The sequence below is a fragment of the Equus caballus genome, chromosome 31, assembly GCF_041296265.1.
Source record: "Equus caballus isolate H_3958 breed thoroughbred chromosome 31, TB-T2T, whole genome shotgun sequence".
NCBI classification, from domain to species: Eukaryota; Metazoa; Chordata; class Mammalia; order Perissodactyla; family Equidae; genus Equus; species Equus caballus.
In genome coordinates, this window is record NC_091714.1 from 15,191,475 (window position 1) to 15,212,818 (window position 21,344).

The following is a 21,344-nucleotide window of genomic DNA, read 5'->3' on the forward strand; positions in this document are numbered from 1 at the left end:
CTTTCTTAGATGCCAGAAGAACAACAAAACCTAAAAAGTAGATGCAAATCAAAAACTCAGAGAAAATAGAGCTGAGACAACCTCAATACAACCTCAATCTACCTCAATGTACCCAAGTAGCCATACGCCTTCTGGGGAAAGTGCTGAAGGAGGCTGAATCTGACGCAAGCTCCATGACACCGTCTGTGAGAGGGGCAGGAGAACTCAGAGCAGGGAGTTGGTTTTTCCATCTTTCTTTCAACCAAGAGAAGCAATTGGATGTAGCCATGGGGCCATGAGTGAAAGGCTGGGCCCAGAGGAAGGTCTTGCAACTACGGGCAGGAGTGTTTGGTTTGGAGTGAAAACCCATCAGGACAGTTTGACATTCCAATGAAATGTTTCAGGAAGCATACATATTCTATTACGCTTCTCCTTGTTCAACGAGTAGCATGTGGAGAAAGAAAAATCCATTGCAAACCAATATTTTATTTTATTTCTGAGCTCAAGAAATTAGTGGGGTTTTGTTGTTCTCCCATGTTTTTCTTGAGTTCAAGAGTCAACACACTTTTAGATTATAGTTACATACACCTGGCATAGGGGCAGAGGGAGAGCACCTAAGATCCTTCCAAATATGGGGCCTGAGTGTCGTCCTAGTCCTTTGATGAGAACAAGGAGATCCTGACACCAAAATCTTGGGAGGATATTAGATTGCTTACAATTTTCCCTTGGGTAAAAAAAAAAAAAAAAAGACTATAATAGTAATGATGATATTGGGTTATGTTTTTAAGCTATCTTGCCAAATCATAACAAAACTATAGAGTTGACAGGAATGTTTCGAATTATCATTTCCATTTAATAGTTGAGGAAACCAGTGAAGAGAGGTCCAGTGGCTTGATGACACCCTCACTGTTAGTTTAATGGTGGAGCCAGAACTTCCCCCCTATCCTTCTTCTGACTCCTGCTCATCCTCAAGACTCCGCTGAAGTATCAGCCCCCATATAAGGACCTATTGTCATGTCTCTGCAACACTCAGTGCTTACCTTCATCACAGCTCTTACCTCATGATATTGAAATAATTAGTTGTCTGTTCCCCCACCCAACCCCATGTGTGAAAGAAACAGATCTTTTTCATTTTTTTGCTTCCAGTGCCTGGCACAGTTCTGAGCACAAGAAGATGCTCCCTCACAGTCTGCAGAATGGTGAGTTTTAGAACATACTAGAGAACTATTGTAACTGAGCTGAAATTTCATCATCCACACCAGTAGTTTTCAAACTAGGTTCCACATACTCCTGGGAATTAAAGATACATTCTCAAAGGTCCTTAAATTGTCTTTTAGAATTTTAAAATTTTGTCCTCTTATCTTAATGCTATTTTTGAAAATATCAATATGAGGTGAATATTAGAATGTTCTGCATCGGTTAGATCAATGGTTCTCAGTCCTGGTGAGATTTGAATCTTGGTGGGGAGTTTTAAATAAATACTGGTATTCAGGCCCTGCTCTGAACCAATTACACTGGGATCTCTGGGGGTGAGTCCCCACATAGGGGTTTTTTTCAAAAACCCCCCACATGACTGAAATGTGTGGACTATTGAGACGTACCCATCTAGATAATCTGGATCTAGACTGTTTCCTGAGTAACATATTTTCACCATGCTTATGATTACCTTAGAATCTAACAGTCATGTGTTAAGGATCTCAGATAAATACAGAACAGAAGCAAATGAAATACAAGTGATGTGTTCTTGCCAAAGCCAGATGACGTCACAGCACGCAGCATCAGCAAAGGTGTTGAGGTCATTCTTAACACAGGCAAGTGGTGGCAGACCTGAGTCATCGCCAGAATGCTTGGTAGACCAGCACACCAGAGGTCTGCCTCAGGCATGTTGCAAACAGCAACTCAATTTCTGCAAAAACATTATTATCAGTTTGCCTTTTAGTTTTACTTAATTTGTGAAGTTGTTTTGGTTTTGTACTTATATAAGAGGTGTAAACATAGGGACTTGGTTGTCTGTTTAAATAATAGATATGGTTATTCGTATTTAAGCAACATTACAATACAAAGAATGTTTTAAGTCAGCTCTGGGGGAGTCTGTGTCATTTTTGCCTTTTTAAATGGATCCATACATTATTCAAACTTAAGAATACCTGTTTACGTGATTTATGGACCCTAGAGAAGGTGGCTCAGAATGGTCGTTCAATCAAGGACCTAGGTGATGGCTCCTCCTTTTGTTGATGCTCTTGAGGACTCAAAACGATAAGCAGCTGCTCCCTTCCTTGAATGGAAAACTCCTCCTAATATCAGGAATGTTGAAAGATTTCTAGTCTCTTAATGGCTGCTGCCTTTTGCCCCAAGATGCAGGACCCAATCCGCTCTGTCTGGGGCTTGAGACTATTCCATTCACAAGAAGGACACTTTTAGCATCAGAATATAATTTTTCTTTGAGGAAGATTATCCCTGAGCTAACATGCACTACCAATCCTCCTCTTTTTGCTGAGGAAGATTGGCCCTGAGCTAACATCCGTGCCCATCTTCCTCTACTTTATATGTGGGCCACCTGCCACAGCATGGCTTGCCAAGCGGTACATAGGTCCTCACCTGGGATCCAAACTGGCAAACCCCAGGCTGCCGAAGTGGAATGTGCAAACTTAACTGCTGCACCACTGGGTTGGCCCTCAGAATGTTATTTTTTGACCCCAAATGGCAGGGGCAAAGTCCCACTGCAGAATTTGCAGGCAGGAATTTCCTTATTATCTGCTAAGAAGAACACAGTCATTTCTTTCAAAGGGACAATTTCTTTTATAGGGACAAAATTTCTTCCAGGGTTTTAGTATTTGGAGAGTAAGGATAAAGCAAACTAACATTTGTATGCGTCTCTTATGTGCCAGGTACTAGGTGGCCATTCTTTCAACAGTCACAGCAGTTCTGAGTGAGGTGTCATTATGTCCATTTGACACCTGAGGCTCAGAGAAGCAGCTTATCAAAGGGTATCACCCTTCAAGTAAGTGTCAGAGTTGCTTCTCTTGAATTCTAGGCCTCTCTGATGACAAAGTCCATACCACACCAAGTTTTCAAGAAATTAACAGAGGCCATGAGGCTTGTTTCAGGCTACACGAGAAGTTGGTAGCAGAGAAATTCTCCAAGAGTTGAATCGACTGCCTACAGAGTCCAGTCAGCCACAGAGAAGACGACAATGAACTACTCAATAACTAGGAAGTGCCATTTATCTCAAACTAGTGACCATAAGTAGACTCCCTGGAGAGGAAGCTTGGCATCACAAAGAACTCAAGAGAGAACATAATCAAATTTTCTCCATTGTGAGAACAATGGGCATACCTGACAATGTGTCTATTTGTGATTTTCAAGGCCTGTTCCTTCAGAAACCTCCAACTGTTGAGAATTAATGATCTTCAATGTTTACAGTCAATATGTTTTTAAAATGTTCGTTCATCTAAATATAGGGACTCTGAATCATTGTCTTATTTCTAAACTTAAAAATATAAATGCTCTAAACGATGGTCTAATAATTAACGGAGAGAGTGCAAAGAATACAGCTCTGGAGAGAGGAAATATTCTTTGTGATGAAAGCTTGTTGTAATTAATCAGGAAATAAATGCTTCTCTGACCAGAGTGAACACATAAACAGCAAACAGATGTCATCAGCTTCAGCATCATATGTTTCATCAAGGCATCGAGATGACAAGATATGTCATATTAACAAAGCAGACCTAGATGACAGACAAGAGCTGGTACCATTTTTATGTTTATGTTTAACATATATGCACCTGTCCAACATTCCATATCATATCCCTTTTTCTCTATATGAACACCAGGGTACACACTTTAGAGATGTTGCCATAATTCTTTCTGGTATTCTATTTCTCTTTAACTTCTCACCCTATGGTTTTTGGCTCTTTATTACTCCACCAATTGAAAGAGAAAAGTTGTCTGAAGATCAATTGGAATGAATCAACAGTGCAAAATTTCTATAACATAAGACGTTTCAGGAGTAACAAATGGGCCTGCTGAGGGTAGCATAGGGATCCAGCAGACACCGAAAAGACTTCTGGGTAATGGGACTTGGTTTGTGGGTCAGGAAAGGAAAGAGGATCTATGTTAAACAGAGGACAGAGGAGCTGGAGTCAGGGGTCTCAAAGGCTCTCTGGGAGCCAGTTGGACAAAGTTACCAGTGAGTGAAGTGTACGAGGCTCTTTGGAATTACTGGGGAATACAAAGAATTGTGGTCAGAAAGGGGTTCAGAAAAAAGGTAGAAATAATTATTCAATTGAATATGAAGGTTAACTCAAACATTTATTAGAGTTTCTAGGTTTATACATGTAGGAACAGCATGGGACAGATGAGGATTTTCCATGTCCTCCTGGTCATGTCCAGCCAATAAGCATCTATTAAATGACTGAAAGATGTAATACCTGTTTTCAGTTCACAGGTTAAAGACGGTGAGGAATACAAAAAAAGCATTAATAGTTTATGGAGAAATTAAGATCCACATGCATAAAGAACTAACCAGGTTAAACAAAAAAAACTGAAAAAAAAAAAAAAAACCCTCCAAAACTGTATCACTCATTTTTGCATATTTGGCATAAAGTCCATAGTAGGAATTCAGTAAATGTTGAATTATTGAATAAATGGATGAAATTATTGAATAAATGAATGAAATCAGCTAATCAATTGACCAAATGCTAGATTGCGTGGTACTGGTTCTAAGAATTAAAATAGTCTAGAGAAGCAAAGCTCATTATGGACTTGGGTAGTCACAAGATTTCCTGAATGAGGTGAGATCTGAGCTGGGCCTGGAAGAATTAGAAATACTGGAATAACAAAGGAGAACTGAGGTCACATTGGGTACAAGGAATACTGTGAACAGCCCCAAAACCTCCTTTCTGGTCCCTTCTGTGGCTCCAGCCCCCCTCCTTCTCTCCTACTGCTGCTCCCTCACAGCTGTTTTGCCCTGAGCTCATGTGCTCTATTCTCATTTGCCCTAATCTTGAGCTCCGTCCAGCTAGTTCTCAGAATGCCTTGAAGCTGGCATTGATTTTGCCAAGATATCTCTGGATTAACCAGGAACGCCTCTGTCCTTTGGTGGGGAGTGGAATGACAAACAGTGTAGGTCCCATGGATGATTCTAGGCTTTTGCAAGCAAAGTAATAAATTATTCTAAATGAGGCAGAAATCATAACAAATATCTCCCACTCCCAAACAGTTGTGCAAAGGGCTTCCCATGGAAATTTTGGCATCTGAGAGACCCTCTCTAGACTTCCAGAAAGACATTCCTAGAAGGTCCTCACAAAACGTTTCAACTCCCATTTTGCCTCTGCCCCAAAGTCAAGACCAGTGTAAACACACCCTTCTCAGACTTTGGTGACAGAGGCTCAACACAAAACCCAAGGTTTCTCCATACACTGAGGTCTCCACACACCCAGGGACCAGAAAAGCATCTGCTAGCTCAGTTCTCCTGAATCATTCCCAGCTTGGCTTCTGTCAGACATTCATGGAAATAGAGTCACCCTCTAATTTGTCTCATGACAGGTGAAGAGCTGTTCCAGAGGAGAGCCACGAATTAGTTGGGTTTTTAGAAAAAATCAATACTTCCAGTTGTGGGGAAAAAAATTGTTGAGCAAGGTAATCCTCATATGACTGATAGTCTTTTACTCTGGAAAAGGCTCCCAGAACCATACCATTGTGTTTCAGAGTCTTGTCCTCTTGGATTCTGTTTTTCAGGAGCAATATGACACACTGGGAGCTGTGCTCAGCAGCAGATCTACTTTTCCAAAACATAGCTCGCTTTTGAAGTGAGAAGAGTGATTTCACTGTGTACAGGTGGAGGGACAGCTTCTGTTCGGTTACTGCTTGCAAGCTGGCAGCATCGTCCTTGATAGAAAAGACGAGTTGCCGTGCTGATCCCATGAAAAAGACAGCTGTAGACTATCAGTGAACAGTGCCTTGTATTTCCAAAATAGCGTTCCAACTCTTCAAGAGCAAGAAAGACCACAGAAGATCTTAAGAAAGAGGTGAAACATGGAGAGAGGAGGAGGGTTTAACCAAAGTGAGGAGGAAGCAGGTGGAGGCCCAAACTCTGCAGTGGGAAATAGTGTTGAGACTCTGGTGCCAGTCTTTAATAAAAGACTTTCTTGTGAGGCCTGAAAGTTTTTTCCTCTGGGACTTAAAAAACCTAGGTCTATAAATACAATATTTTGATGGCAAAAGTCTTGCCTTTTTTGTATATAATTTTTTTTAAAAAAACACCCTGTCATAGGAACAGAACAATAATGCAGGAAAAGGCTATATGGATCTGAAGGAAATACTTCTGGTTACCAAGATCAGAGCATCTACTGTGTTGATTATACAACTCTGGCTAATTTCACTTCCTGCCTGGGGGATTATTTCCTGGTAAAAGTGGGAGAAAAGTTCCAGCACTTGATAGGCTTGCTTTCCCTGAAGTTAACAGATCGCCCACATGAAAGTCATTAGCATGTGCCAGCCTTCCACAGAAGAAGGAGCAGGTTCAGGACCTGGCACTGTGCAGCCGAGTGGCACTGCTCCCAGAACACTCATCCAATAAAGAGCCATTGTGGGATCTGGACCCTTCAGTGTACAGGACAAACGACTAAAATGAAAAGCACAATGCATATGAGTGAAACCAGAAACTTGAATGGAGTGGTAATCATTTCCTTAGTGTCCGTCACATTATTTTTCATGGAACTTCATTCTGTAATTCAGTCCTTGCCTAGTGTAATAGTACAGATTTCCATTTATCAGTTGATAAGTGAGAATGATTACTATGAGAACCATTAAGCAATGTAGGTTGCTAGCATCGGTGGGGAAGAAAAGTGGAAAATTTTTAGGGGAGGTGGGAAGGGATTGGCATGCTTCAGGAAGAAACAAAACATTGGAAAAGAGGAGAAAGTGCTGATGCTCTATGTGTGTGATCAGTACAGACCATAGTTTGGCTATTGGGAAATTTGAAACTGTATCTAATGGTGTAAGAAACCAAATCTAAATCAGTCCTAGGGCATTAGAATAGCTATGACTTCTATGTGAGAAGGAGGTCCAAGACAAGAAGTAGGGCCAAGGATGGGGGTAAAGTCCAGGTTAGGGGTCGACTGTGCAGCTGACACCCAATTGTTGAGCATCAGAGCCCACAGACTGGCGATCTAGTGCTTGGATCCAAACACTGAGGGGGCAGGGAGGAGTCAGGGTACTAATTCAGGCTGAGCCATAGTTTCCATCCGGGTGACCTGGAGTGACTCTTTCTACAACAGCCAACCTCACTACAAAAAAAACCCAAAACAGATGCCGCTCTCAGCTAAGCTTTCTCACATGAATAAATAGGAGGGAAGAGTTGAATTAGACACTGTAGACCAAATGAAATCCACCCTTTCAGCTGGACCAATTTACTGCATTCCATGGTCTTCAGTTTTAGGACCAGGTTTTTCTATCTCTGAGCCAATTACATTTTTCAGCTAATCGGTTTTAACCAGAAACATGGTCTGTCTCAAATAAGCCTCTTTCCTTATGATCTGGAGCTTGGAATTGGTCACAATTTCTTAACAGGGTCATGTGGTCTACTTACTTTCTGACATATATAAGTATCAACAGACATATGTCTACATACATGTACCACTTTAATAAAAACATGGCCAGTATCTGCAAAAGGATGTAAATATTTCAACCAAAAAACCATTTGATTCAATGCCCAATTTAATCCCCAAAGCTGAATTTGGGGCATATGTTTGAGAGGGACAGGAAAAAGTTAAAATATTCTATGCATATCCAAACATATATATGTGAAATATATGAAAATTTGAAACGTGAACACTAAACACATTGTCCAGTAACTTGCTTTGTTTTGTTTTTAATTTCATCCATCATATTTAATCAGCATGGTTCCATCTCCATAAGTGATCTACAATGATGATGGGTTATTTAAATGTGTCTGTTGCTTCTATCAATTTATGATCATGCCTTTGTAGTAGGTAGCTTGTCTCTGGTTGAAAATCAAAATAAATATTTCTTCCAGTAACCCAGCATTAAATTCTCCCATGTTATCAACTCACCAGAATTAAGCAAAATGATGGATTTGAGGCACACAAACTCTTCTCCCTGGAGATTCATCATACGGAGCCGAGATGACGTAGCCAACAACATGTCAAAGATCTCCACCATGCCCTCTACACATTTCCCCTGGTTCCTATAAAAACACAGGAAAAAAAGAAAAAAATATTTAAAGGACAGAAAAGCTTCCAGAAGACATGATAAGGGTCACATTCATAAAAATCTACTGGCTCAAATCTGTCATGAAAAACTGCAGCCCATTCTCTTCATGAAGCATGACCCTTCATTTGAATTCTAGAAGGCAAAACAAAAAAAGATTTTCCATCAACAAAACATTTTCATTTGAAATTCTTAAAAGAGATGTGTTGTTCAATCCCCAAATCTGCCATGTTGAAAATAGAGTTTTTCAATATATGGATGATCAAGAATTATTAAGATTCAGGTAAATGATTTTTCTAATAAATATTTACAGATTTGCTACTATATTCTAGACATTGTCGTAGTTATGGGAATAAAAACAAGTTGCTACTCTCAGTATGCTTGTGGCCTTGAAATAATATAACCTGTTTTAACAGACTTGTACGAAGTGCTTTGGAAGGACAAAAGAAACTATGATAGCCATGGACTATGGCTGGGTTGGAACTATTGATGTTGCTGAGGATGACAGGTAAGGATTTGTCTAGGAGGTGGCATTTGAGTTGGCATTTTAAGAAAATGTAGGATTTCATGAGCAGAGGTGTAGAACATCATTGGAAGAGGGTCGTAAATGTAGAAAGGAGGAACAGCATGAAAAAGAACATAGAACAGTGTGCTGGAGGTAAGGAGGAGACAGGGTATTAATCTAGGAAAGCAGGAAATGGTCAGGTGATGAAGGATGTCCTACATCATTATAAAAAGTTTAGGCTTTCGCCCTGCACAACAGAGTTTTGCCATCAAGGATTTAACATTAATAGTTGTAACTATTAAATAAGCAAATCTGAAGGTTTATAACACTTACTATATAAAAAAGAAAGTATTGTATCTTTTCCATAGGGTTGCTGCAGAAATTAAATAAAACAACACCTGTGAAAAGAATTCATTGATCTTTTTGTTCACAAGCTGAATTCTGTGCATGATTTGTTTGAGCGGGACAGGAAGATGTTAAAACATTCTATGAATGAGCAGACATATATTTGTGAAATACATAAAAATTTAAAACATGAACACCAAACACCTTGTCCAGTACCTTGCTTTATTTTGTTTTTAATTAATATATTTTGGAGTTCCTCATCAACAGTTTTTAACAGCTATATAGGTTTTCACTAAACACAATGCTATAATTTCTTTAACCACTTCTTAGTTTGTTGACATTTAGTTTGATTTCAAGTATTTTGATGTTACAAACATTTCATGCAATGACTTATTTTTATGTCTTTGGACACATGTACAGATAGCTATAGAACAAATCCCCAGAAATAAAATTGCTAGATCAGAGGACTTAAGTGTTTTTAATTTTGATAAATAGATCAAATATTGTACCACTAGGTTCTTGGTAGGAGAATAAATTGGTACAAGCTCTTTCTCTGAGTTGCCTGATCTTGTCCTTTGTGCAAATTCTTTTCATGGGTTATTGGTCATTTTCACATTGATTCTTAAGAGCTCTTTATATGTTACAGTAATTAGCCTTTTGCCCTATGTGCTTTTAATTCTTTTCTCCTTATTTGTCATGTTTTTATTTTGATTTTGTTTCTGCTATTTTCTTCTTCAAAACATTTAACTGTAACATAATCAAATTTATCAAACTTTTCATTTATGGTTTTAGAGTAGTATGTCTTGCTTGAAAAATTCATTCTCCCTTCCAATAACCTATAAAAAACAATCTTAAGTTGCTTTCTTTTTTTAATTCCATGTTTTTCCATTTTAGTTACATGCTTTTAGATTTAAATCTTTGATCTTCCTGGATTTATTTATTTTGATGACAATTTTAATGAGATATAATAATATATCATATCATTCACCCATTTAACGTGTACAATTCAATGGATTTTAGCATATTCACAGAGTTGTGTAACCAATATTTGGGATTTACTTTGGTGTAAGATATGATCAGGAATTCAGCTTAATGTTTTTTCCAGGCAGCTAGTTAGTTTTCTTAACACCATTTATGGTATAAACCATCTTTTTCATGCTGACTTGAAATATGCTAAGCACTTTTTCTTCTATTGTGGTAACGTTGGTTTATAACATCATATAAATTTCAGCTGTACATCATTATATTTCGATTTCTATATAGACCACATCAGGTTCACCACCCAAAGACTAATTATAATCCATCACCATGCACATATGCCTAATCACCCCTTTTGCCCTCCTCCCGGCTCCCTTCCCCTCTGGTAACCAATAATCTAATCTCTGTCTCTATGTGATTGTTTGGTGTTGCTTTTATCTTATACTTATGAATGAGATCATACAGTATTTGACTTTCTCCCTCTGACTTATTTTGCTTATGCTAAGTACTTTTGATAAATTCATTTACTTACAACTGCCCTCCAGGGTTAATATTATTTTTCCCATTTTCCAAAGGAGGGAATTAGGACTCAAACCTGTTAAGTCAAATTACTCTACCTACCAATCAGAAGAAAGAATTCCAACAATAAGATTTTCTTTGCCTTCCTTTCAAGCTCTACATTTATTCATTCAAACAGATATATTGAGGGCCCATTATATACTAAGCTTTGTGTTAGACATTAAGGTACAGAGAAGAAAGTCATGGGCCTCGTTAATAAAAAGATCCAGAACAGGGGCAAGACAGACAAGGAGAAAGATGGATTCAACGCAGTGGGATACATTCCCCAGAAAAGGTATAGAAAGAAAATCTCTTACATCTAATGTCAGTTTCCCCAAATTTCACGCGAGTCAGTATTGAAGCATAAGGTAAATGAGTTTTTACATAAAGTGCTTAGAATGGCATACAACACACAGTAGAGTCTATATTTAAGTATTAGCTAAAGATATATTGATAGATTCATAGATGTCAAGGAAGAGATTGGCCTTTTTACCCAGGGTATCCAGAAAGCAATTGCCAGGGTGCATTTTGCTTTGATTGTGGCAATCTGGGTGCATGGAAGCTCTATATAAGCAGAGCGGAATCTTTGAAAGCTCTATCGCTCAACAGGGGGATGGCACAGTCATCACACTAAAGAGTGAGCTGGCCTTGAGCAGGGAGGGCACACTTAGAAATGAGTTTTTCTTGTCCCATGGTTAAATTTTTTTAAAGGAGCACATTTTCTTTCTAGTGAAAAGAATAAACAAGGATAGGGGAAAATGTTTGGAGGATGAAATTTTAAAAATAACAACTCATAGCCAAAATAGAGAAATGTTCCTTTCTCAGTATAAAGTCTCTGTTTACTTAACAGACTGCACACCGGCAGGGGAGGAAATCTCAGTGTGGGAGGGAGCCTGAGTTCACCTGCTGTGAGCAAAAGTTCAGCGCAGAAACTGAGAAAGTGGAGTCTTCACAAATCTCCTTTCTTCTCCTCCCTTTTCAACAGTCTCCCACATTTCCCCAAGAGGAGCTTGTTCTTTACTCTTCCAGCAAGAGTGGATTCTTCTGAGCCTCCTCTCACTGGCTATCTTGTTATTTCTAATCAGCAGTTACTATCCGTTGACAGCACAATGCTTGCTCTTAAGCACACATTGGGAGCCAGAGACGGAGCCCTCAGCCATGGCACACACCCACAACTCCCAGTTCAGTTCTCGTTGTGTGTGCGTGCATGTGTGTGTGTGTTTTCCTTTAAAGGATGTGGAGGGAGCATAGATGAAGTATAAATCATTGAGACATTATGATAGGAGGACCCTGGAGCCTGCCATCTATGCACACAGCAGTGCTTTGTGTTTGCTGGTGGACGTGTCAACTTTGAGGGCTCCTGGGGGAACATTCATTGCGGTGAAGCTGCGATTTTCTAAGCAGTGCTGTAAGGCTCTAGAAGAACTTTAGGCTGATGTCCATAAGAATGAACTCACTATTCTTACAATGGGAAAAACTCACTTGGTCTAAACACGCCAGCTCATCCACTCTTTGTATAATAAATAAAAATTATGTACTTTGATGGCTCTGATATTTTCAGTAAATCACTAGAATGGTGCCTGCATGGAAACGACTGAGTGATGATGTGGTAGCTGAGGGTCGCTCACTAACGTTACCACAAGGTGAAAAGAGCTAGTGATTTGTCATCCAAAGATCAGGTACAAATCTATGTGGACATTGAAGGTTAACAGCTACCTGCCTGACATAAGGGAACTCTTTACCGTCCACTGAGGTCAGGACACATTGGGGCCAAGGCTTCATTTTCAAAGTCCTGCTGAAATAGTCTATGCTAACTTCAAGGAGCCAATCAGACTAGAGTGTTTAACTCACTTCCAGAAGGAACAGATGAAGCAACAGTATCAGAAGTGGGGTGATGTCTAAGAATCTGGAGGTAACATTACTATAATAAGACAAAATTAAGCTAAATCCATGAGGTGCTCCTGAGGCTGAGAAATAGGTGGGGTATGGAAGAACAAGATTTATTTTTAAAGGAAGCACAGCTTCAGTCACAGATCAGGAGGAGTTTACGAAGCAGACCAGCCCGTGCCCCCCACTATGAGACGTGACAGCCTCCAGTAACAAACTCCTCCACCGATTACATCAGTCTGGTGTCCAGGGAACCTCAGAATCTCCTTGTGGGGAAACCTTATGTGCTCCTTACTCTCTTCAAATGCAGTCCATTTGCACGTAAGTAACGGGGGGAGGAATAGGGCTTGAAAGAGCATTTGCTCATGGCACATCCAGGAAGTTTCTCCTCTATGGAAATGAAAGCCCGCTGTTCGGGAGCCCCAAAGTACTTATTCCTCCACATGGAAAATAAAAAGCCTTAATGAGGTTGTCCACATGAAACTAGCCCTTTTATGCCTTCAAAAATAATCTTACAAAATGTAGTCCCCCACAGCTTCTCCTTGTATCAAAAAACATTGAGAGATGGAAACTGAGAAAACCTAGGAGATCGACATAAGACATTTAATTTAGCTGTCCTGAAAAAAGTACGACATAGATAGAAAAAAGGTTACAAATAAGATGCTGTTTAAAATCAGTAGTGGCAGGTTTCGTTGTTTTCAAAGAGCTTCTGTATCTTTGATGCTATAAAGTCTCATCACATGCTCTGAAATGCTGTGACTCCATAATATTTGTAAGATGAAGAGGGTTACATATACAACTCTGTAATGTGTGGAACAAAATACTGAAGACAGCAAACTGTAAGTCACATATCTTGAAAGATGCCAAATTTGAACGGCTGTACCTCAAAGATGATTACTTTAGATGAAGGTGGTTAAGATTTTGAAGTCCGACTGCCTGGGTTCAAATCTTGATGCCACTATTTACCACTTGTGACCTTGAACTGTTTACTTAAACTCTGTGTTCCTGAATGAGTACATACACAGAATCACCCACTTTGGACTGTAAGTTGAATAAGAAAGAATTAAGCCATTGAGACACTGTAGTTCTTTGCCATAGTAAGCCTACATGGATCAAGAAAGAAACTGGAACTGGAAGCGGGGTACAGCCATGAAAAATGTTCACTCCCTTAAGGCCAAGTTGCAAGAAACATCTATAGCAAGCTAGAGAGCCCTGTTACAACATTGCAAAATATCTGGTAAAACTGTGGTCTGAAATAACTTGCAAGGCAGTTCGCACACCTGGGGAAGTGGATAGAGAGAGTCAGAGTGATGGTATGTGGCAGACATTATGGCTGCCTTTAGTGAGGCAGAAAGAGGTGAGCTTAGGAAAGAATTGAGTGGTTAACAAGCACAAATTGAAAAGAATGGGGAAATATCAAAGATAGTTGGTCTTACCAGTTTGGAAAAGCAACTGCTCTGGCAATGAAATATTAAGAGATGAAATCGAAAAGCACCCTGAGTATGAAATGTTCTGTAAGACTTCTCAGTTTACAAAGTGACTCAGTCTTGTGGTAAAGGGTGACACCAACAGAGTGTTGCCTCCCCACCCAAGTTCATTGTTTCACAAAGCTTCAAGGTAGTCACTAACAAATCCTGAGGGAGACACCAAAGGACAAAGAAGCAAATAAGAACATCAGATTTGAGAATTGGGTCTAGGAAAGAACTCTGGGTGTGGTTACAAGCAGATGGAACTGACAAGAGCAAATAGAACAGAAACCTACTATTTTGGGGGGATAACTGTACTGTCAAAGAAAGCAGAAGCTTGAACTAAAAACAAAAAGCCTTTGATTGCTCAAGCCTCCAACCCTAAAATTTCAGCTGCTCAAAAAATGAAAGTTTATTTCTTACTCCAGTCACTGTCCAATGTAGGCATCTTCCTTGGTAGGTGATCTTCTCATTTAGAGACCCAGGATCCTTCTAACCTCTGGTTCTGCCCTCTGCTAGGTCCTTGAAGTGTGCTTCATTCAGACAGGAATGGGAAAAGGACTGGGGCAGGCACAGAATGTGCCCCAGCAGGAAGTGCTATGAACACTATAGAGCTCATCAAAAGGAAAAGCTTCTCTACACTCACTTCAGATGTGGCCCAAGAGAATAACAGAAAGAAAGAACCTCCTGGAAGGTGAAGCCAGGGTTCATGGAGAACAATGGAAAGTTCCTTTTTCCAAGAGAGCAGATTTAGAGACTAATCAAAAAACTTTCAGATGCCTCAGAGTAGAAGCCTCCTCATTCTGCCCAGTAGGATTTCATAACTGCTATGAAAGAGCAATGCTGACTACCCTCTCTTCTCTTTTTTCTCAATGGGAGTTTTTATTACAGTTATGTTGCCCTTACTCCACCATGGGGTTTTGTGTATTTGTTGGTTGAGGCTGCCAAACCAGGAGGAGCAACATCCATGCTTGATGAAAGGACTGCACACCACTGAGAAATCTTTGAGCTGGATGGACTTGGAGCTGGGCACAGTGGCTGGATGCAACTTTGGATTGTCTCTCTTGGGGAGGAATAGTATGCATTCTATATGGAAAGAATAGATATTTTGGAACTAGAAGTTGAGAGTGTGACAAAGACTGCTGTATTCATCAAAACACATTTCCTTTCCCTCCTGGGTTTCCTCCTAAGCAACATTTCCCAGCCTCCCTTGCAGTTAAGAGTGGACACGTGACTGAATTCTGGCTACTGGAAAGTGAGTGGAAGTGATTTACATCACTTCTATGATGAAGTAGTTAAGAAACAGGTATGGTTTCCCCAGCCATTTTTTCCATCTACTGCCTTAATGAAGCACTTCCAGAACATAGTAGAGGGCAGAACCTGAGGCTAGAAGGAACCTGGGTCCCTGAATGTGAAGGTCACCTACCAAGGAAGATGCCTGGACATCTGGACAGTGACCTGAGTAAGAAATAAACTTTCATTGTATTGAGCACCTGAAATTCTAGGGATATCTGCGACAGCCATTAGCCTGTGCCCCGTGATGCTGACGAGACGCACGGGTCTGATTTCTCCCCAGCCCCAACTCACTTCAGACATATTGACACACAAATACACTTAAGATGCCAAGATAGACTTATCTTCTGTAGACATGGCTACTGACTGATCAAAGGGATATAAGAAATGCATTTCTATGGCACCTCACTTTATAGATTCCAATCGCTTCCAACTGGCATTATTAGGAAAGAGGTCAACGAGTATGTGGCACTTGATGTAGATTTCCAAGGAGAGATTGAGTAAGAAGAAGGGAATTCCAGGAATATTAACGGGCATCAGTAAAAGTCAAGAGGTAGGAGAAGATAAGGCATATTCAGGCAGTGGTGAGTAATCATAAGATTACTCATAAGATCAGTGAGGCATATTTTGGGAATCCTCTGTGAAGGAAGAATCCATAGACTTTGGTGAATGATCCACAGTGTTGGGAAAAGAAAGGAGGAACTTAAAGACACCTCTGAAATTGTATGCCAAGATGACCGGAAAGATGATGAAAAAAGCAGGAAAGTTAACTGAAATAAAGAAATTCAGAGGGTCTGTCATATGCCACTAGAAAAAAAATTTCCTTGAAAATCACTGAATTTAAATTTTCACAGAACTATCTAAGATGACATGCAGAAAACTGAAAATGGAGGTGTAGAACTTGAGGGAGAGGCCAGGATTAAATATATGAGTTTGGACTAGCTTTTTCCTCTTATTATAGGGGGCATCTCTTCAAATCAGTGCATCAAAATATACCTCACCTTTTAAATTAATGTCCAATATTTTAATGTATTCATATTTACTTAAGCACTCTTCTATTGATGGGCATTTATATTGTTTCCATTTTTGGCTACAAAAAACAATGTGCAATTATCATTCTTACACACATTTTCTACACTTGCAAAAGTGTACAAAAAAGTTCTTAAACCTATAATAGCAGAGTCAAGGAGTATGAATGTTTAAAATTATAGTAAATATTTCCAAAATGCCTTCCAAAAAGGGTGTACCAATACACTGTCCCCAACAGAGCATGAAAAAGTCTGGAAACAGAGATTTGGGGGATAAAACTGGGAGAGGGAGTGAGATCATCAGAGAAAGTAGAGAAAGAGAAAAGAGGAGAAGAGAGAGAGAAGGAGTGGAGAGAAAGACAGAGAGAGAGAGAAGAAACAGGCAGAGGGAGGAAATTGATGAGCAATGACATCTCCAGCATGGGAGCCAACATGGAAGCAATCAAAAAGAGGAGTGGGAAAAGAAGTGACAGAATAGGAGGGACCAAGATGTTGAAGGTTAGAAAATCAAAATAAAAAGGTGTGGGGCAGGATAGACTAAAGGGAGACACTGGGAGAGGGAGGGACAGACAGAGACATGGAAAATAGTTGAGTGCAGACTCAACATCATCATAGGAGAAGGAAGGCTTTATTCTAACTCAAGAATAAGAGAAGTAGTAGTGTGAAAACTGAGAAATTCTGAGAAGTTAATGTTAGAAATAGAATCATCTCAAATCGTTTAGTAAATGGGAAGTGATTTTGTTTGCAGAAAATATGGGAAGGTAGATTGAGGCTGGAGACTCCAGGACGTGGGAGGAAACTGTAAACATTGTTGGGGCCTAGGACCTGAATAAGGCTCAAGATGTCCTTGAATTTCTGGCCCTTGCCCAATCTTCTCAAGCTCATTTCTTACTGTCCACCTTGTAATTTATGCTGCACAGTGCTTCTGAACAAATGCAGATTATCCACAGCACTTACTCATGATGTCTGTTTGGATTATCACCTCCATCCCCCCGATCCTGCTCTTGGATATCTTTTTCTCATCTTTCAAGGCTCAGATAAGTATCTCCTCTTCCAGGAAGACTTCCCCAACTGCCCACCATTCTCTACTCTTTTCTCCCTTGGGTTATACACTTTTCTCCTCTTCTCTGAGACTATCCTTTATATCAGTGGTCAGCAAATTTTTTCTCTATCAGACCAGAGGGTAAATATTTTAGGCTTTGTGAGACATACGGTGTGTGTTGCATCTACTCAAGTCTGACATTTCATGTTGAAAGTAGCCATAGAAAATATGTAACCAATGAGCATAACTGTGTTCTAATAAAAATTTACTTACAGAAATAGTAGCAGACTGGGTTTGGTGTGCCATGCTTTGCTCACCCCTGCTGTATACATTGTTCTACATTCAGTGAAATTATTGAGCACCAACTATGTGCCCACGTTGGGTGATAAGAATGTAATGATGAGCAGGACAGGAACATGCCTACCTCAAAAGGAACTTACAGTCTATTTGGGAGGTAGACAGTTAAGAAAAGAAAAGAAGAAAAGAATAATTAAATAAAGTTGTAATTAGTGGCATGAAGGGAAAAAAACCTAGGTGCTAGGGCAGTGAAAAACAGAAAGCCATATGTGAGAGAGTAATTTGAGATGGCTGTGGGATATCCAAATGGATCTTAGAGATCTGGAGCTCAGAAAAACCTTGGAGTCTGCAGATTCAGCTTTGAGAGGTAGCAAGGGAGAGTGTCTGAGTGCAGAGGGAGAGGAGCAGAAAAAGAAACCAAATAACTCAAACATAGAACCTGAAGAACACTGAGACCAAGCTTCCTATCATTGTAACAAAGCACACTATTAAATGGCTGATTAAGAGTTGACTAAAGCTCTGACTGTTTTGAAAAATTATGTGAGGCGCATTTGTTGCTGACCCTTCAGAGACCTCCCAAGTTTGAGGTCTTTTCCTTTGAAGACTATTCTGAACAAATGAAATGACCTGAAGGCTGCAAGAACGAGCTCAATGAACTCACTGAAGGAGAGCATGTCCTTCTTATGCCCAACCTTCCCTCTGCACACCTGCCAACATGTACACCTTGTGGCGCTGGGCCAAATTCTGTGCTTTGTATGTTAATGTACTTTAACTATCGCAGGCTATATGTCAAGGCAAATGAGATAAGAAGCATATGATAATAACTAGCAAAAATGTCATTCCTCTTAGAAACCGTAGTGTTTAGGCAGATAATTACAGGAATAATGGAATAAAATAAAAACTAATAGGGGAAATTTTAAGAATATGGCCAGAAGATCATCTTCTTAGAGTTATTCTGATAAAAGGGAGATAAAATCCATGTTGTATGATTCATTTAGAAGGACTGGATTTCAAGTGGAAATAACTTTTGGTCCATTACCTTGAGAAGAGTTGCTATGAGACTGAAAGCCAGTTCTATCTTCACTGCAAGTTTGAGGAATAAATGCATAGGGCAATTTAGGAGCATCTTAGAAATGAAACGTTCTCAGAAGGCACATTCCAAGTCAAGCAGGCCTTGCTGAAGAAGTTGGGAAGCACGACCACAGGAAGAAAGTTTTCAGCTCTGCTTTTCTTAGCTTAACTGATGTTTAGCTTTGTTGCTGTTGTTGTTTTCATTTGAAACAGAAGCGAATCTACCAAGAGAAGCCAGTCAACATCGGTACCCAGTAAATGGACTTCCAATGAAAGGAGTAAAAAAGCTACAAAGATTCTTTTAGTATCAGGAAGTCCATGCTCATTGAAATCAAAAGAAGGAGTGAGTATACCTCTCAGGCAGTGTCCTCAGGATATTTTCATCTCAAGGAAAAAGTCGCTCTCCCTCAGAGACTTACTTTGCTGAGGTACTAACTCACTGATTACTGAGTGGTTGCCATAGGTTACCAGGCTGTGCATACACATCTAAGTCTATATCCACCCCTTCCAGAATGAGGTCCTAGCTATGCTCCCTCTAATCATGCCCCAACACAAGGCCAAGGGGACTCGCATTCCCTCTTCTCTCTTTATTGCAGTCTGCAAGGGTGGACTTCAGCCTCACAAGATTTATGAGCCTACCTCCAGTCTCGGTGACACAGTACAGATAATGATACACTCATTACTCACCCAGAAGGATTCAAACCCTCTTTGTTCATGATGGTGCAAATGGTGGTCACTCAAGGGTACACAGGAAATGTTAGATTGGCCTAATTGAAAGATATGTCTGGATATTCACTTCAAACACTTAGTCAACTAACATTCAATTATTTTTATTAAGCTATCTATCGTACAGGACTAAGACTCTAAGAAACTCTTTGCAACTTACTTTTCTCACATCAGGAGGTTGATAGTCCAAAGAAGTCTTAAGCCAAGAGATACTTTCTAATAAATAGAACAAGACTTAACATGCACTCTTCTCATACACTTTTGGGGGCTAAAGTGTCAAGAAAGGAGTTTAGAGTTGGTTATTACAGACGCTTCTGTCAGAATGCGTAAAACACACTTCTGGGTTTGAATGGTTTGTCCAAGAAAGATGGAATTCTGCACTTCTATGGATGATGACCCACTTGAGTTTGTTGGTACAGTGTACACAGTTTGAGAGCTAAAGTAAGTCCCTGGAGGAAAATTCTCTAATGGATTTGTCTACTCAAATATCCAGCTGAAAAGAGACTGGATCAGTCTTTTAAGATACTCACATCAAGTGTATAAAACCTAAGGAAGAATGCCTCAGCTACGCACTCTTCATTTGGATGTTTTGGAATTATACAGACAAGGCAATTAGGTAGTTTTTTCTCCACTGTACTTAGATGAACAGACTCTGTTAACTGGAATGAAGGCAAATAAATGAACAAAGAGAGTGCCATTCCTGTATGTGAGCCAGGGTTTCTACTTTTCATAAGCCAATCATTGTTTCTCTGTAAAGAGATTTCTCTGTAAAGAGATGATTGGGGCCGGCCAGGTGGCGCAGTGTTTAAGTTCGCACATTCTGCTTCAGTGGCCCAGGGTTCACCGGTTCAGATCCTGATTGCAGACCAATGCACTGCTTGTCAACCCATGCTGTGGCAGGCACCCCACATATAAATTAGAGGAAGATGGGCACAATGTTAGCTCAGGGCCAGTCTTCCTCAGCAAAAAGAGGTGGATTGGCAGCAGATGTTAGTTTAGGGCTAATCTTCCTCAAAAAAGGAAATATATATATATATATATATATATATGATTAACACTTCATTTCCTCATTAACTCAATTTTAGTTGTGCACTATTTTTTGAGTCCATTATATATGCCAGACTCTGTGCTAGACACTAGAAACTCAAAGATCAGCTTTATTTATTCAGTAAATATTTATTGAGTCTGAATCTACTATTTTCCAGGCACTGAGTTAAGTATTGGCAGTATAACAACGAGCAAAACCTTACTCTCCTGGAGTACACAGTTTAGCAAGGTAGACAGACATTAAATACAGACACAGCAATAGAATAAAATAAAACTATTAATTGTGATAAATGCCAAGAAGGAAGGAAGAGTGTCTTATGAGAGAGTATAACAAGAGAATTGTCTCAGATAAGGGGGAAGGTGGGTGTCAGAGAAGCCCTCTTTGAGGAGGTGACATTTAATCTGAAACCTAAAGAACTAGGAATTAGCCAGGAAAAGAAGTGGAAGAATGTACCAAGGACAGCGACCTGTGTGCAGGTTTCAGAAGGAAGAAAATGCTTGATGAGTTTGAGAAACTTAAAGGTCAATATCCTAGAACTCTGGGACTCCATGATCCCAGTCACAAGTGGTCCTGGATCAGGTTAAGAGGCTGCAGCAGAAACAAGGCACTAAGGCTTTGATCAGGAAGGTGGTCTTCATCCCCAGGCCAAGAGAGGCCATTGCAACTTTAAGAGAATTCCTAGGAAAATTTAAGAGAAGAGTATCCAAGATTTGTGTTTTCCAAAGATCAGACTCACAGGGGGACTATTTCCTCAAGTCTCTACAGCAGGAAGAAAATCAAAGTCACATTTCTTAACCTGGCCATTCCAATTGCAAACGTTCTTAGGCACACCAAAACCAAAACAAAATTTTGTGATGCGAAAACAAAATGTACCACCATCAATCATGGC

The 21,344-nt window shown here is 39.8% G+C and overlaps 1 protein-coding gene across 9 annotated transcripts in view; it reads right to left on the reverse strand.

Moving 5' to 3' along the window:
- The window catches only part of ESR1 (estrogen receptor 1), a 344,709-nt gene that overhangs the window by 23,154 nt on the left and 300,211 nt on the right, over nucleotides 1-21,344 (reverse strand). For all 9 annotated transcript variants that reach the window (XM_070256168.1, XM_070256165.1, XM_070256164.1 and 6 more), the window contains one exon: nucleotides 8,055-8,188. In XM_070256168.1, coding sequence (XP_070112269.1) covers nucleotides 8,055-8,188 — 134 coding nt within the window. The remainder of the gene's footprint in view (nucleotides 1-8,054; nucleotides 8,189-21,344) is intronic.